This window comes from Parambassis ranga, chromosome 2 (genome assembly GCF_900634625.1).
Source record: "Parambassis ranga chromosome 2, fParRan2.1, whole genome shotgun sequence".
Taxonomy (NCBI): Eukaryota; Metazoa; Chordata; class Actinopteri; family Ambassidae; genus Parambassis; species Parambassis ranga.
In genome coordinates, this window is record NC_041023.1 from 6,361,397 (window position 1) to 6,376,678 (window position 15,282).

The window sequence follows — 15,282 nt, forward strand, 5'->3', positions numbered from 1 at the left end:
GTGAACATGCTAGCAAACATTGGTTCCGCATAACAAACTCTCAGGAATATAACATAAAACGAATGCTCGCTATATGAATATACATGAAATGCATCAGTTTTAAAAATGACACCAAAATGCATCTATAATGCCACAAAAGCAAATAATAATCACACACACACACGACATTTATACTGAGTTAAGGATGAAACAGCATCAGACACCTTTCTTAAAAATGGGTTTTTATTTCAAAATTGCAGTTAGAGGAACACATGTGCATATTAAAGGTGAAAATGTGGAGTATGCAGTGTTACAAAACAAAAGACAATAAGTATTTTTGCATTTAAGGCAGAAACAATTAGCTGGATTATATTCAATCAACCAACTGATAGAGAAAAGCAGCATTAGTGATCAATTTATAAGGCATTGAAAAGTACTAAACATCCACTAGTTATATTTGCTGCTTTTTTAGTCATAATGACTTAAATTACACCTTATAAGGGAAAAAGACTGATCAAGAACATCAGCTGAAGATGTCTCCTGCAAGTCATATAATGCCAAAGATCACATTTTCTAAGTGTATGAAGTCAAGCTCAAAGAAAAGCAGCGGGTAATGTAAGATTACAGGCAGCTACAGTGAGTTAGCTGGTGATGCAAGTTTTTCCATCTTTGCAACAAAACGCTTTCGACTACAGTCCAGGATGTTGATCCCATTTTTCTGGAAGTCGTATCCCACTCTCTTCAGCTCCACCAGTCGCCCTGTTATGTTCTGTGTGCTGTACTCCAAAACCTTGGGCTTCTCCAGGATCTGTTTTATTGTTATTCCTCCTTTTAGGAGACAGTCAATTTTAGAGTTCAGTGTGTCTGTCCCAATGTAGAGAATCATCGGATAACTAATGACCAGTTTTTTTATTTCAGATTTCTCACAGCCAAGTGAAGCCGTCTTCAACTCAAGGTGGCTAAAATTATTTTTCAGATACTCACTGGAAAGATCCAGAATTTCTGACCCGGGGCCTTGAAGAAGAGTCAGGAGTTCTGAATCGTTCAAATCAAGGGAAGTTCTCAAGGTATTAATAGTTGCTCTGACTCTCTTAGTGCTTCTGATAAGAATATAGAGGTTTCTGGATATGATAGTTTTAGCAAACTGCTCTGGATTTGTTCCACCAAGCTCAGCACAGATGTCTTCCAGAAACCTTAACATCTGCTTATTGAGCTCTAAGCTATTGGAGAATGTACGCGGTGCTGTAGTCAGCAGCCGATGAAGGTCTTTGGTGTTCAATCCCAGTGAGATCAGAAAGGATATGTTCTTCTGTAAGTTCTCATTATCGCTGGAGCGAAAGAAAGACTCGGGTGAGCGATCCAGGATGGTCACAATTTCTGCATCTGTCTGAAAGATGTTTCTCCACAACTGCCAGCGTTGCTCCATGTGCTCAATCGAGCGGGTGATCGCGCGGGGATAACGGGATATGATGCTGGCAATTACTTTCAGACTGGCACCTTTTCTTTGCAGGAACCTAGCAAGGCCTTGTTCATTAGTGAAGGGTTTACGCAGCACCCCAGGCTGACGCTGTCGTGCCTTCCTCACATCAACTCCCATTAGATTCAGGTTCTGGAGCAGGTCTTCATTCTCCCGGATCACTGGCAGCTTTGAACTGCAAAGCCTCATGGGAAGGCAGGTTGATGCCAACTGTACTGGAATCACCCCAAAGCTGCGCTGCAACATCCCTGATCGATGTAGCCCAAAGAGGGCCCTGACTCCAGGAACTGCTGCCATTTTTACTGAGCTGTAATATCACTGCCAGTTTCAGCACAGCTGAAAGAACAAAAATAAACATGATATATTAACAAATAATAAATAGTAACCCTATAGAATAATAACTACATTATAAATGTCACAAAAATACAGGAAGAGTAAATGTGCTTTAGTGAGTGTCAGGTGCAGATTTTTTTTTAATACTGATACAACTGAATAAATAATCTGTATCTACTGAAGCACAGTACTTGTAGTTTTTGCCGCAGCTGATATAAAATCTAACTAAAACCTAAACTAAAATGTTTGTTTTCGCAGGTGGAAGGTGGAAGTGGAACTTACACCTTCTGTTACATTTCCGGGTTTTTTTATCTACAGCAACTTTTATTCGCTACGATTTATAAAACGTTTCAGTACGTACGTTCAATATAATAGTCAGCTAAAAACCAAACGTACCGTATGCGAGATTAATTCACTCATGATCATGCTGTAGAGGCGGGCTTGTTCTTGACAGCTCCATGTATGAAGCGGAAACGTGAATTTAGTAAACTCTCGCGAGATTTGAAAACCCCGTAACTTTGCTCTTTAGCGCCACCTAGAGCTTTGGAGTTTAACTTTTTAATCGTTCTGTTTGCTTACAGACACTAGATGGCAGCAGAGAGCTTTAAATTAAAATGCTTTTAACATAAAGTAAAAAATAACAAAAATAGAATTCAGAAAGTCTAAGTTTTTAATATAACCTACTTTTATATTTTGTTCAAATTAATTTGCATCCAAGTAGTCAGGTCAGAATCAGAAATACTTTATTGATCATAGGGGGAAATTGCTCATACAGGTGCTCCATGTATACTAAAAAAACAGGTTAGAAATATAAAATAAGGTAAAGTAGTAAGAGTAAAATAAAAAAATAAAACCTAATAAATTCTAAACATTAATAAACATTCAAGTAAAATCCAGACAAGTGAAGACTGATATCATATTTAATACAACTAATACTGTGTGCAGTAAAATCTTGTCTGCAATAGGTCAAAACACACATTTAGGATCAGACTTACAGATTTTGTACATGTAGAATTTCATCTTTTTGTTCAACAGTCAACAACAAAAAAAGACCTTTATAAGATCTTTATTTTTCACTTAAGCATAATGAGTTTTTTTTAAGTAAATATATAACTTTAAGATGATAAATGGAAAGCTTCAGTTGAGTATTAGACCCACAACCTTGTAGATCATTGAACATCATTGGATAGATCATTAATAGTTAATTCTGTCCCAGCTACAGCAGTCATTCTGGATGCCCATGGGATACAAGAGTCTATTTGCCATGTGTTGTGGCTCACAGCCTGGCAGTGAAAAACCTACTGACCCATTGCTTCTCTTCACCGATGAGTCCCACCACTTATGAATATTTTAACAGAGCACAGTGATATCTTCATTATGCAAATGAGCTTTCACTCCATTGCTCTAAGATTGAAGTGACTGCTGTTTTGGTCACAACAGCGTCTGCACTGATAGGATGGACAGACTCTTAGCTGTGTCAGGCAACAACAGGTCACAGCTAAATTTCCATTTTATTCTCTGCTTATGGGTTCAAAGCACCTTCTGCTCATTTGCATAATAATAGCTGATGGTTTGCACCTATTTAGTGATTTGAGACTCTACTAATATTCTGCCCGAGTTCAAACGTGCTGCTGCTGCTGCTTGCATGGTCGTCTCTTAAAGTCTGTTTCTAGTTTCTGTTATTGTACATCACATATTAAGAAACATTACACGAAAGCTGGTCTTTGTCCATTTGTTGTGGTCTGCTTCATAGAGTTGCTTGGGTAACTGCAGACATAGTACTCCCCTAACTGAATCAATAATTTAGAAAGAGCAAAAACTTTCAAATCCTCAGTGGACACTGTTGAACAGACAGCGAGCGCTCACAGGTGAGATCACATTAGTAAGAATGTCCAAGAGAAGATGGGTGGAATTCAAGATCTGTCAAACTATAAGCTGCTCAGCTCCTGTCAGCCGAAGACACAGATCATCTTCTCCTGCTGCTGCTGCTGCTGCTACTGGTATGTTTCAATTTAGCAATTTCAGTACAAACTTTTATAAATTGTTATATATTTTCATAGCATTCTAGCCACAAACTTGGGCCTGTGGAAGTATGATTTTAAAATATTCAGACATTAAACGGGGCTTCAGTTGTGTTGTTTCTTGTGTAACAGAAACAACATTTAATTTCCCATAGGAAATGCACAATTAACAACAATTTCTGTATCTGTAAATTGGATATTTTTATGTGAAGGCAGAATGTTTTGTTGTACCAGGGGCAATATGGAGTTTCCATAAACCATAAACCACTACTAGACATATAGCACAACATACACACCATATTTCTACAGTCTTGGCAAACATTCAGACAGAGACAAGGAAATGTCAAAAATACAATATATTTTATTGTGTTTTAAGTGCATGTAAACTGAAGGATAAAGGTGGAGTCTGTAAGTAAAATATCGTCCACGCTTTCCATTATCGCCTCCATTTGTCCTAGAAACTGAAGCCTGCCTCTCATGTTACCTGCAGTCCCATTTAGCTGAGACAGCTCAAATGTTTTCGTCTTTATAGGAAGCACTGCAGTAATGCTGGAAATGTGCTCAGAATAGCCCAATCAAATGTCAGGCTGTAACATCTGAAGTGATGGCTGAGGCCTTTATTCACAGAGAAACAGCTTTGAAATGAAAATATTTAGTATTTAAAGAAGAAAAACTCTCAACTGGGACGGCTCTGGCAACCTCTCCTCCGGTTACCATAGAAACTGAACAGAGGGTTTAAGCAGAATTCAAACTGCATATTAAACAGTGAATTTTGTGACATTATCTGCAGATATAATGAAACTGTTAGTGAATATTTTTACATGCACACAGAGGTGTTTGTATTGTAACTGTAACCTCAGAGATAGGGGAAAGGGAAAAGGCACAACAACTCATTTAGTATTTTTGTGTCACAGTGACACCTGTTTTATTGAACATCAATCAAAAAATTATTTTCGTCAATGTCAGTGAACAGAACGATGAATGATCAGAGGTTAGAAGACAGTTTGCCCCGACTGTAGATGGTTGTAATAGCCAATTTCAATCCAAGACTGCGAAAAACTATAATTTCTGACAGCACGTAAAGGCACCGCCAGTGGAATGCCAGTGGGCGTGGCATTGCAGGCATCTACCCGACGTCATCACAGTTGGGTCTCATGTTTACGTGGAAAACATGGCGGCGGACTACCAACAAGGAGAGAGCTAGTGAATGCGAGTCTCTGGCAGTGAGCTGGGAAGCCAGACGGGAGATATCTCGCCGTTAGCTGTCAGATTTTTCTCGCTGGTGTTTCGTATGAAGCAGTTCCTGTCTTGTTTCAGCCACAGAGACAGCGGCCATGGAAGACGAGGAAAGGCAAAAGAAGCTGGAGGCCGGCAAAGCAAAGGTATGATTCTCAGTTTTGGTGTTAGCATAAGTCACTAACAGTGATTTATTACTCACAAGTAATAGCTTAATGTTGTCGAGAACTTGTTTACTCACAGCTGGGTCTGTCAGCTGTTTTTTTGGGGGCTCCCCCTCCCCTTCATAACACCCCTTCAGCTGTCAGACCAGCCAAACATGCGCCCTGCTCTGACAGCCGGGCGCTTGCCGGGGGGCTTTAGCATAGCAACTAGCTAACGACAGACTCCCTTTGTCATGCTGCTTATCTAAACCTTACTCCAGTGTTTCCTTTTCACTTTTGTAGACTGGCGTGTAGGACACTGTACGCAATGCTAACCTAATCATGCTCAAGTGAAGCCGTCACATTGTTATCTAGGGCTTATAAACGCCACCTGAAGTGACTCTGACAGGCTGGTGTAACAGGATTTGCAGGACATATCCCCACTAGCAAGAACAAACATGCCAAAAACATGTGCTACATTGGCTTTATTAGTCTGTTAGGCTAGGATAATCCCCATTTATCCATGGCTTAGTTTTGTCTTTTAAACGTGGGTGAAAAAAGAAATTGTCATAATTGTAAATGGCCATGAAAAACTTCTTTTAAGAATTGGCTGAGAATGAGCAACATGTCCTTGCAGTATTACTCTTTTGTGTTTTTATATCCAAACATCTTGGATATGGGTTGCATCTGTAAAGAGGTATTAACAGTATGAGCTAAAGCAAAGCTCAACTTTAATCATGTAATAGTAATGCCCTAATGGTAATGGACACTGGACATATGTGACTGATTGTATTAAGCACATACAACGCAGAAATATGTTCAGCTGTAGTAATCTATAAAGTGACATAAATATGAGAAATATTTCCTGAAAATGAGGAATTGACTGATTAGATTTAGACAACCAACCTGTCCACCTACCTGAAAAGTGAAATGTTGAATTAAGGTCTTTTGTCTGTGTCGTTAAAGATAAGTAATCATGGTGGTGGACTTTTACTGTTTCTCTTAGTGAAAGAAGAGAGAGCAAGACTGAGATTTAGGTCAGCTAACATTGAGTCAAACACAAAATTAAAGATTTGACACACCATCATTTTTCCCCAAAATTTTCTATAATAATTCAAGATAATATTATTCTGGCCACACCAACCTTCTATCAGGCAGACTTAAAAAAGGGGGCAGCAGTTCAAATGTTTTGTATTTTGATCCTGCTGAGAAACATTTAGTATGCTGTTTGTTGTGTCTTTTGGTCAAGGTCTTATACAGGAGATGGAGGTCTGGCTTTTAGGTTTGCACAGCGGGAGATAGACCATTTCCCTGGTTATGACTTTGGTATTTTGGCTTCTAAAAGGCCTCTCTGTGCTGCAGGCTTCTGTTTTTTATCACACAGCACCATGTCACCATGTCCTCACATGCGTTGGAGAAACTTCACAAGATATTCCTCTGAATAGCTCATTGATAACGGTCAGCAGGGATACGCAGGACATAATTATTTGTGCAAGTTCATACTCAGAGAGGATCTTGCAAGCTTACATTGAGTCTGAGCGGATTAATGTTGGAGTCAGTCAAGCTATGGAGAGTGTTGACATGACCTACAGTCTCTATATGATTATTATCATATAGATAAGCTTTACCTGGAGAGTTGGCAACACACTAATTGACTTGACATTGGCAAAATGACTATGGGATGATACAGATGAAGGAAGATTTCATGTGGATGTGCAAGCAAAGTGTAAACTGTCAATCATCTATTGTCAAGCCTTTTTGATGTTACTTCTGTACCAGACAAGAGCCTCTTGAGTCATACAAGACAATAAGCAAAAAAAAATCGTGCTAGTGTTGTCAGGCTGTTGTTCCAAGCCATTAGCTGCAGATGTATTGTTGCCTTACACGGCTCCCTACAAAATGGACCATATTGACAAGTGCATTACTGGCATTATAGATTTACTCGTTCAAGACTCTTGCCCAATTCTCCAGTTACATGGGTGATATTTTTGAGGCTCTGTCTTTTGAAAGCACCCATCCCTGCACAGATGAGCCCGAGATTTTGTGTTAGGTCAAAGAAACCCCTGTTACAATCAACAGGGGAGGTGTCTATAAGTCTAATACTAATCCCTACACCCAGACTCTGCAGATGCTGCAACAATGCATCTCTAATGTCTGTGTTCTTGTCTGTCTTTAACTGAATCATGCAAACTTTTAATCCTGTTTCCTTGTACCCTGTGTTTGATGATTATCAGCCTTTGTGTGTTGAACAGCACTGATGTTTAACGAAACATCAGGTAGTGTGTCAGCCCATTTGCTGTTGCAGCAGTGTATGCTGACTGGCTCGTGTGTGGGCACTGCGGTGTTTGACTAATGTGATTCAGGTGATATTGACATCATTCATGAAAGATGTCATGTTTATTTGTTTCTTTGCTCTTCTGGTATGTTTGCAGAGCTTAAAATCTGGTTCTTCAATTATGCTGATGGTGTTGATGGGTGCATGCAAACTTGTGTCTCTACCAGTGAAGTTAAAGCAGGTCTTTAAGAGGGATGAAAGTACCACCACTTGCTGAACATTGACTTCAACAGTGCATTCATAGAATACAAACTATTCTCTCTCTGGGTTCAGTTTACCTAAAGGGTCAGTGTCACTGTCAGGCAGCATTGTGGGTTTTGAGGACAGCAAAGATACACGTTGATCTACTTAACTTAGACCTGAATAGTTAATCCTTGAGGTGACTAAGCACGGAGGTGCCCTGGCTGCATTGCTCCGCATGATGAATGAACTATTATCATCATGGCTTATGTAGTTTATTAACTGGTTGAGTTGACAGTGGGGGATTTTAGATTATTGTTTTTAGACTGTAATAATGATGGGAGAAAATGTTGAACACTTATAAAACGCTTGTTCTGTCATGCTGTGCTGCTTCAGAAGGGATTGCCTAGAAGGGATGTGCGTAATTGAATGTGATGGTCTAACAGCTGCCCAGGTTTAATTAGATGCAACCTTGATGATGACTAAACCCAACTTCCTCCCTTTGTAGTTCTGAATACTTTTGTGTGGATCTCCTGTGATGTACAAAAACATCTTGTCAGTTGGTGTATTGTTGTGATGGAAAAAATAGGAAAGTATAGAATAAGACGCTGCAGTTGCACACTACACCTGCTAACTAAGTGGTGGTATGCAAGAGATTGTGTGGGTTTCACTGAGAGGAACTTGTACCAGTAGACAGCAAAATTCATTTTTAGGGGCTGGGGTCTAACCCTATGTAGCACACCAGAATGTGTTATCTTCCAGATTAACTGCAGTGTATAATGCACAAAAACATAATCGTAGTAGTAAAAACTCCAGGTGTTATGCTCCGGTATATAATTACAGACATTAGAAGCTCTAGCACATTAAAGCCTGGGAGTCAGCTGGAGTGAGCACATACATCAGGATTGTGTACCTACATGCCATGCACTGCATCTGGCCAGAGTCCTGCAAATTTCCTCAAATCCTCTGAGCAGGCAACCCCCAACATTTCAGTGTTGCACTCTGCACACTGTTGTTTCTGGGGATTATAAGGAGACTGCAGCAGCGGTCATTAGTACCAGTAGTCATGCTGCATTTGGTACCTCCATAATACTCAGATTCTTGATTTGTTGTTGCCAAATCTGGGCACGTGAAAATAAATAAGGCCATCTTGTCGGCCCACAGATTAAACTGAACCAAATTTAATACCCTTCAATTCCTTCCTTATAATGTTTGCTTATTTATTACTCTTTTTAACACATGCTATTCAGTGACAAAGTATACATGATGTGACTCCTGGCTCCTAAATGGCCACTTATTACTCACAACAGCATGAACATCAGTTCCTCCATCACATGCCAGTTTCTTTTTTTTCTTCTGTGTTTTGGTCTTTGCATTATTACGGCCGTAAGAAGTGTGAGGGCCCACTCATTGCTGCTTGCAGCTTTAATCTCTGGTTGTATTTAGAGCCTGATGTTGTTCTACCTGCCAGACTCTTGCTAAACCTGGTGCGACAGAATTAGCTTGAGTTTACTGTTTACTAGTTTACTTTAGTTACTGTTCACTAAATGTGAAATGTGTGAAGTGACGATGACACTCTCATGGCACATAACATGGCAAGCTGTGGACTTCCCCTTTTGAGTTGCAATGACCTATTTGTCATCTGTTTGTCCAATGGATATTAGTTAATTAACTGCAGTGTGTTGTGCACAAAAAACATAATTGTAGTAGTAAAAACATAAAAAGTTTTATGCTCCGGTGTATAATTGAGACATTATAAAATCTGGGAGTCGGCTCGAGTGAGCACATACATCTTGTACCTACATGCCATGCACTGCATCTGGCCAGATTCCAGCAAATTTCCTCAAATCCTGTGAGCAGGCAACCCCCGACATTTCAGTGTTGGGCTCTGAACACTGTTGTTTCTGTGGATTATAAAGAGACTACAATGGAAATTAGTTAATGCACAGAGATACTTCTTGTACTTTTTTTTAAAACTAATACATTATGCGAGTATAGCAACATAACCTATATCTAATTATGGGGGTAGTTACTGCTAGATTTTCCCTTAATTATGGATTGGATGGAATGAGGTCTGTAACACAAGTCGTCTAAATATATATTAAACATATATTTTATCAGACACAAATACATTGGGAAAAAAAACATGTGTGGAAAAAAATGTGCAAATGTTTTCAGACAGCAGATGGTGATACACCTACGTAGTTTCTGTTTTCCCAGATGGTGATATAGCTACGCAGTCTTCACTCTTCCATATGCTCAGCCAGAGCTTTGCTCTGCCAGGCCAAATGGGACAGCCTGCAATGATAAGCAGCTCAATGAAAAGGCTGGGGTTTCCTTCACTTTTTTTTTTACCCCCCCTAAAAAAATTCTGTGTGATTTCTGATATATATAGTACACTTACTACTCATGTATCACTGTGATTCACTCAGAATATAAGACAAGCCAAGCATTCATGTTTCATTCCGTGTGCTGGTATTTGATAGATAAGACTCATCTAGAAGTACAGATAGGTGGATATATTTGGCTGATGGGTGGATCATGTGTGGAGGTACGGAGGCACAGATCAAGAGCCCTTTGAGCTTTTTAAGCTGTGTATTGTAGGCGGAGGGGAGCATGACTCTCAGCTCTGTTGTGTCAGCCTCTAACCTTTTTTTGTACACACGCACATTCTGCTGATTTTAAGCTGCTGATACCAGAGTGAGGCTCACCTGATTGTGCATGTAACCGGTGCTGCTGCTGATCACCTGCAGCCAGCTGTACACATTCCCATATGGTTGTTCTCAGCTGGCACACAGCAAACTTAATTGGCAGTTTTGCTAGAAACAATATCAACCCTGTGGTTGCACTGGAGGAAAAAACGATAAAGGATCACCAGAGTCAATAAAAAAAAAAAAAGACTCACACAGACTCTTAATATTAGTGCTTAAGCTGTCTGTGTGTTGGCATGCCATGCATGTCATAGGGCAGGGCATTTCAGTGGCATTTTTCTGACAGGTGAGAAGTTATTAATGCTGTATCCGTGGCAACAGGCTATCTACACAGACTCTGTGGCCGCCCATTCAGCACCTGCAGTGTGACACCTGTAGCCCCTGCTGTCCACCCTGCTCAGCTGACTAGAATTTAATTGCTCTTGCTGCTTGTTCGTGCATAATGGGTAGTATTAGAACAAACTTTCCAGGCTGTGTAATTAGTATCATTATTTCTCTGGTGGTGGTTAAGTAAAAAATATTCATGTTTGTAGGAGAAATAGAGGAAAGAAAAACATTGTTCTTGTTAAATTACACAATCTGTTTAGACATAAAGTGACAGACCAATGACTGGACTGTTTAATCAGTGTTTTTTGTTGTGCATAAAGGATCATCACAAGGCCATGAGTATTAACAAGATGCACCTAAAACAGGAGACAAGATGATTTTTTTTTTCCTGTTGAAATCTGGAAAACCACGTTATTGGCTCTTTAGACACACCACTGACATAGTTTAACAATGAAATCCCTTTAGTTGGGATTAGCACCTGGCACAGCAAAAGGCATGTGTCGAGTCATATGGACGCAGGGAGGGAGGATTCACTTGGAGCAGGAAAGCCACTTATTTGGTGCATACAATGTTTCGCTTGAGTATCACCAAACTGTGTCGACTCAGAGTAGGTTCATTTTTGTATATTTCTTTTATTAGTTTAAGTAAGTTAGTTCATCATTTAACAGTTGAACATATGGATCAGATAAACAAACCTGCAACAGGAGATGGCTGTTTGCTAATGACTTTTAACTTACAGCGACTATCTTCACAGCGGAAAGTGTAATTTTAATTTTAATTATTCTGTTTCTCTTCTTTTTTCCTCCAGCTGGCTGAGTACCGCCAGAGAAAAGCTCACGCGGACTCCCAGAAGAAACAGAAAAAGAAGAAGAAAAAGAAGCCGGCGGAAGATTCAGAAGGGGATTCGCAGGGAAGGGTGGAGGCTGAGACTGATCAGACGGTGGGAGGAGAGGAGGTCTCTGGCGAAGGACACGAGGGATCACAAAAACAAGATAAAGGCCCACCCACTACGGAGTTTACCTTCACCAAAACACTGAGGAGCGGAGAGACTGTCAAGCATGACCAGACCTACAACATAGAGGTAGACGCACACACTTGTTACTACGCTATTCTACACAACAACACACACACATTGTAGATGCAAGATCGTAAAACTGCGGTTTCAGTGACAGGTGGGTGCCATCTCACATTACAAGTTTCCTGCTTGCACAGCCATCCCTCTTCTCACGCTCAACCACTTATTACCCATATTTAGATTTGGATTAATGAGGAGACTCACACCTAAGTCTCCAGGGACAGTTTGTGATCATTTGTAACAATGTGATCCTGGAGAGCTTACATATTTGGCAACAAAGCTGAAATACATGAACCATTTGCACTAGTGCATCTTTGACAGAGTAGTGTGATGGCTCGAAAACACTTCACTTACTAGTTTATTATCTGTTAATTCCTTTTATTTGCTTGCATTCTTATTATTTTTAGTCACTTATTCCCCTGATATTGCAGTTAATAAATCACACTGTCTACATGTTGTTAGAGCTTTATGAAGAAATACTGACTGGATTAAGTGTCTCACTGTATAATCCCTCCACATGTCTGTTTATATGATGCAAAATTGAACTAAAAGTGTCATAATTTGTTGCGCGCTAATTGCAGCTGTTACACATTTTTATACATCTCAGAAACTATTTCCCAGATTTATGAATCTATAATACCTGGCAGTGTGTTTTAACGGCTTTAATTGTTATTAATACAAGTAAGAGCTTATTCAAGAGGCAGGGTGTGTAGCGAAGATTCATATTAAGAGATCTCTGTGAAGAAGAGCATTGTCTCTGTTGTTTCCTCGGGCTTAATGAGGCCAGACTAGCTGTCATGACAACCAGTCCTACCGAGAGTACACTGTGATGTAGGAATTTCAGTAGAGTGAATTTCTAAGTATTTCTTTTTCCTCTTTGAAATGTTAAAAACAAAGCTAGAGAGAGATTGCAGGCTGATTTACTCCCGTGCTGCAGAGGAAAACAATAGAGCTATTAGATGTATTGTTAATGCACACAGCTTGTGTCGACAAATACTTAAACCATGAGGAAGACATGACCTAAATATTGTTGTAGAACTTGAAAAATCCCAGACTTCTCAGATGAACCATAATCATGCTATTAAAAACTTAGGCTTAGTAAAATTCATTATTGTTGAACTCTTTTCACAGATTTTATGATTTACTTTTGTAATTTTAATGATTTTTTTGCATGTTTTAAATGTTATAAACAAACAGACCTAGCCTTTAAGCCTGCAATGATCTCCCACATCACAAGATAAATGGTGGAGTTTGAGCTTGAACAGTGATGTTTAAAAAAAAAAAAAAAAAAAAAAAAAAAATTGCTCACCCACTTACATTATTCTGCAGCATAACCACAGTCTGAATCTGTGGACCCGAGGGCTCTTGTGCACTTTTTTTTAACATCATTAAAGCCCTCAGTCCCTTTCAGCAGCCATGTGTGGCCGCTCTTTTCCACGAACCCACTGTACATTTGATGCGGCATATGCCCACAAAAACTCCGCGGTAACCATGGAAACAGACAATTGCCTTGAAACAGGTTGAGATATGTTGGTCTGTGTGTGACCAATTCCTGTGGCCTTGCAGCACTTTTCAGCAGACCTTAAGGTTGACTGAATGCATCCGTGTTTCATGCTCAAAGAGTTTATTTGTTTATTTATTTATTTCAAATTGGGAAGGACTCACATTTCTCACTGTTACAAAAGACTCTCTGACAAACTGTAATTTATGAATGCCTGGATGTCATCATGTTTGAATCATAAGTGACTGGAGCACACAAGGACGGAAATGTAAAAAATTACTCATATTCATACATTATTTATCCACTGAGATTCGAGTTGCTTTGCTGTCAACAATTTTTTTGTCTTTATCCTAGACTGTATCTGGTCATGGGGCCTTGGCCTATGGTGATGCTGCTTTCTGTGAACAGGAGGTGTTGCTGTGGAAACACAACTGCATCAGTGTTTTCCATTCTCCAACATCTGAAAGAGATTTAATCACAAATATGAGTCTGTTGACTAGAAATGTGCAAATAAACTTTGCGTCAGGATCATGAATAATGTTGTCTGTATGCAACACTGAACATCTGCAAGTAACTAAAGGGTGAAATGACTACACTTAACAATGCCTACTCACTTTGTGTTAGCTGAGAAGGCAGACACATTCTAGTGGCAGCTTAATTAATGCTCACAACTTGTACCTACAACCTGAAAATGGAGTTCTAATTAAATGCGTCAGCTCACTGTTCTAACGCAGCAATTTAATCAACATACTGCAGGTCCCTTTGAGTGTTGATATGGTGAAAGTGCTGTGCATATCAGCTGAATTATTTGCTGCTCCTCTATTATTTCGTGTTAACACTCCTAATGGTATGCAGCTTCTGTGTGTTTTCACTCCTTTTACATTAGTCCTTGTGGGTTTTTATTCTTTCACTGCAATGTAAAGTCATGAAACTTTTGCTGAAAAACAGAATGATGTAATGATCACAGTGGATCCAAACTTTACCTGCTCCGCTTGGCATGACTCTACTTGGTTAATCGTGTCTGTTAACAGTCTGAGGTCTTGCAACTTAAGCATGTCATTTTTTTCCGTTCTGGCCCTAATACAGTTTCAATTTATGACCCAGGAATTAAACCAAAAATAGGCTTTGATAATGGCCGTCATTACCCTGTGGGAGTGAGGAAGGAGCTCTGTGGCAGAAGTAGGCTAAACTCATATTTGATTGCAGAGCACATGCTAAAGTAGGAAATGTGGCAGTTGTTTGTTCTTTTTACGACTATAGAATACATATTTTTTTATATGTTTATATAAAATGTGATGTTATGATTGTCCCTTATGTATAATTATCTTGCATTCTTCTACTTGTCTGTTATTGATTAAGTTGTTTTATGTCTGTCTCTTGCAGCCGGAGAGTGAGGTGTCCACCACTGCTGAAGATTATTCCTCAGAGGTGAGCTCATCTTTCTGAACATATAAACCATCACCACTCTGTGCCATAGGGAATTTAGATCACACCTGTGGCTTTCTTCCTGTTTTGGAAAAATCATGTTGTCGTATTAATATGTGACTGTCAGAAGAATTTAAAAAAGCTTTTGGTTGTAGCTAATTAACAGTGTGTCCTGTTAGCTACATTGAGTGACTGTTTTAATAGAGATGGTACTGAATAAAAAGGAGGTAGAAATCATTTGCATTAGTCTAGAGCTTGCGTTGGTTCTTCTCTTTGGTGAGTCAGACCACTTGAAGTGCTGAAAAAATACATTTGCAAGGTAAATAACTTCCTGTTGTTGAACCGCTGGGCACATTCTCAAATGAATGAAATAAAATCAGTTTATGTTACAGTTAAAATCAGGATCATTTGAATTTGGGGGGATGATTCATGTGTGATTCACTTTTACAGAGGAATAAATCATAATTTATCAGATTTATTGTGCTTACAATCACAAATCCCTGAAGAAGGGTCCTGACATGAATCAGGCTTCTCCATTG

At 39.4% G+C, this 15,282-nt stretch overlaps 2 protein-coding genes across 6 annotated transcripts in view; one reads left to right on the plus strand and one right to left on the minus strand.

Moving 5' to 3' along the window:
• Positions 1-280: 280 nt before the first annotated feature.
• Positions 281-2,258, minus strand: mterf1 (mitochondrial transcription termination factor 1). Its single transcript, XM_028400851.1, has 2 exons — positions 2,186-2,258; positions 281-1,792 (listed from the first exon to the last, which is right to left on the minus strand). Exon 2 carries the CDS (start codon positions 1,751-1,753, stop codon positions 611-613), a length of 1,143 nt encoding a protein of 380 aa, XP_028256652.1. The 5' UTR covers positions 1,754-1,792; positions 2,186-2,258; the 3' UTR covers positions 281-610.
• Positions 2,259-4,968: 2,710 nt separating this feature from the next.
• LOC114432671 (A kinase (PRKA) anchor protein 9) overlaps positions 4,969-15,282 on the plus strand; it is a 47,489-nt gene continuing 37,175 nt past the window's right edge. For all 5 annotated transcript variants that reach the window (XM_028400833.1, XM_028400834.1, XM_028400838.1 and 2 more), the window contains exons 1-3: positions 4,969-5,192; positions 11,551-11,823; positions 14,702-14,746. In XM_028400833.1, coding sequence (XP_028256634.1) covers positions 5,145-5,192; positions 11,551-11,823; positions 14,702-14,746 — 366 coding nt within the window. In that variant the 5' untranslated portion in view covers positions 4,969-5,144. The remainder of the gene's footprint in view (positions 5,193-11,550; positions 11,824-14,701; positions 14,747-15,282) is intronic.

Coding starts and splice junctions, on each gene's coding strand:
- mterf1 (XM_028400851.1), bottom strand. CDS start 1,753: ATGGCAGCAGTTCCTGGAGTCAGGGCCCTCTTTGGGCTACATCGATCA.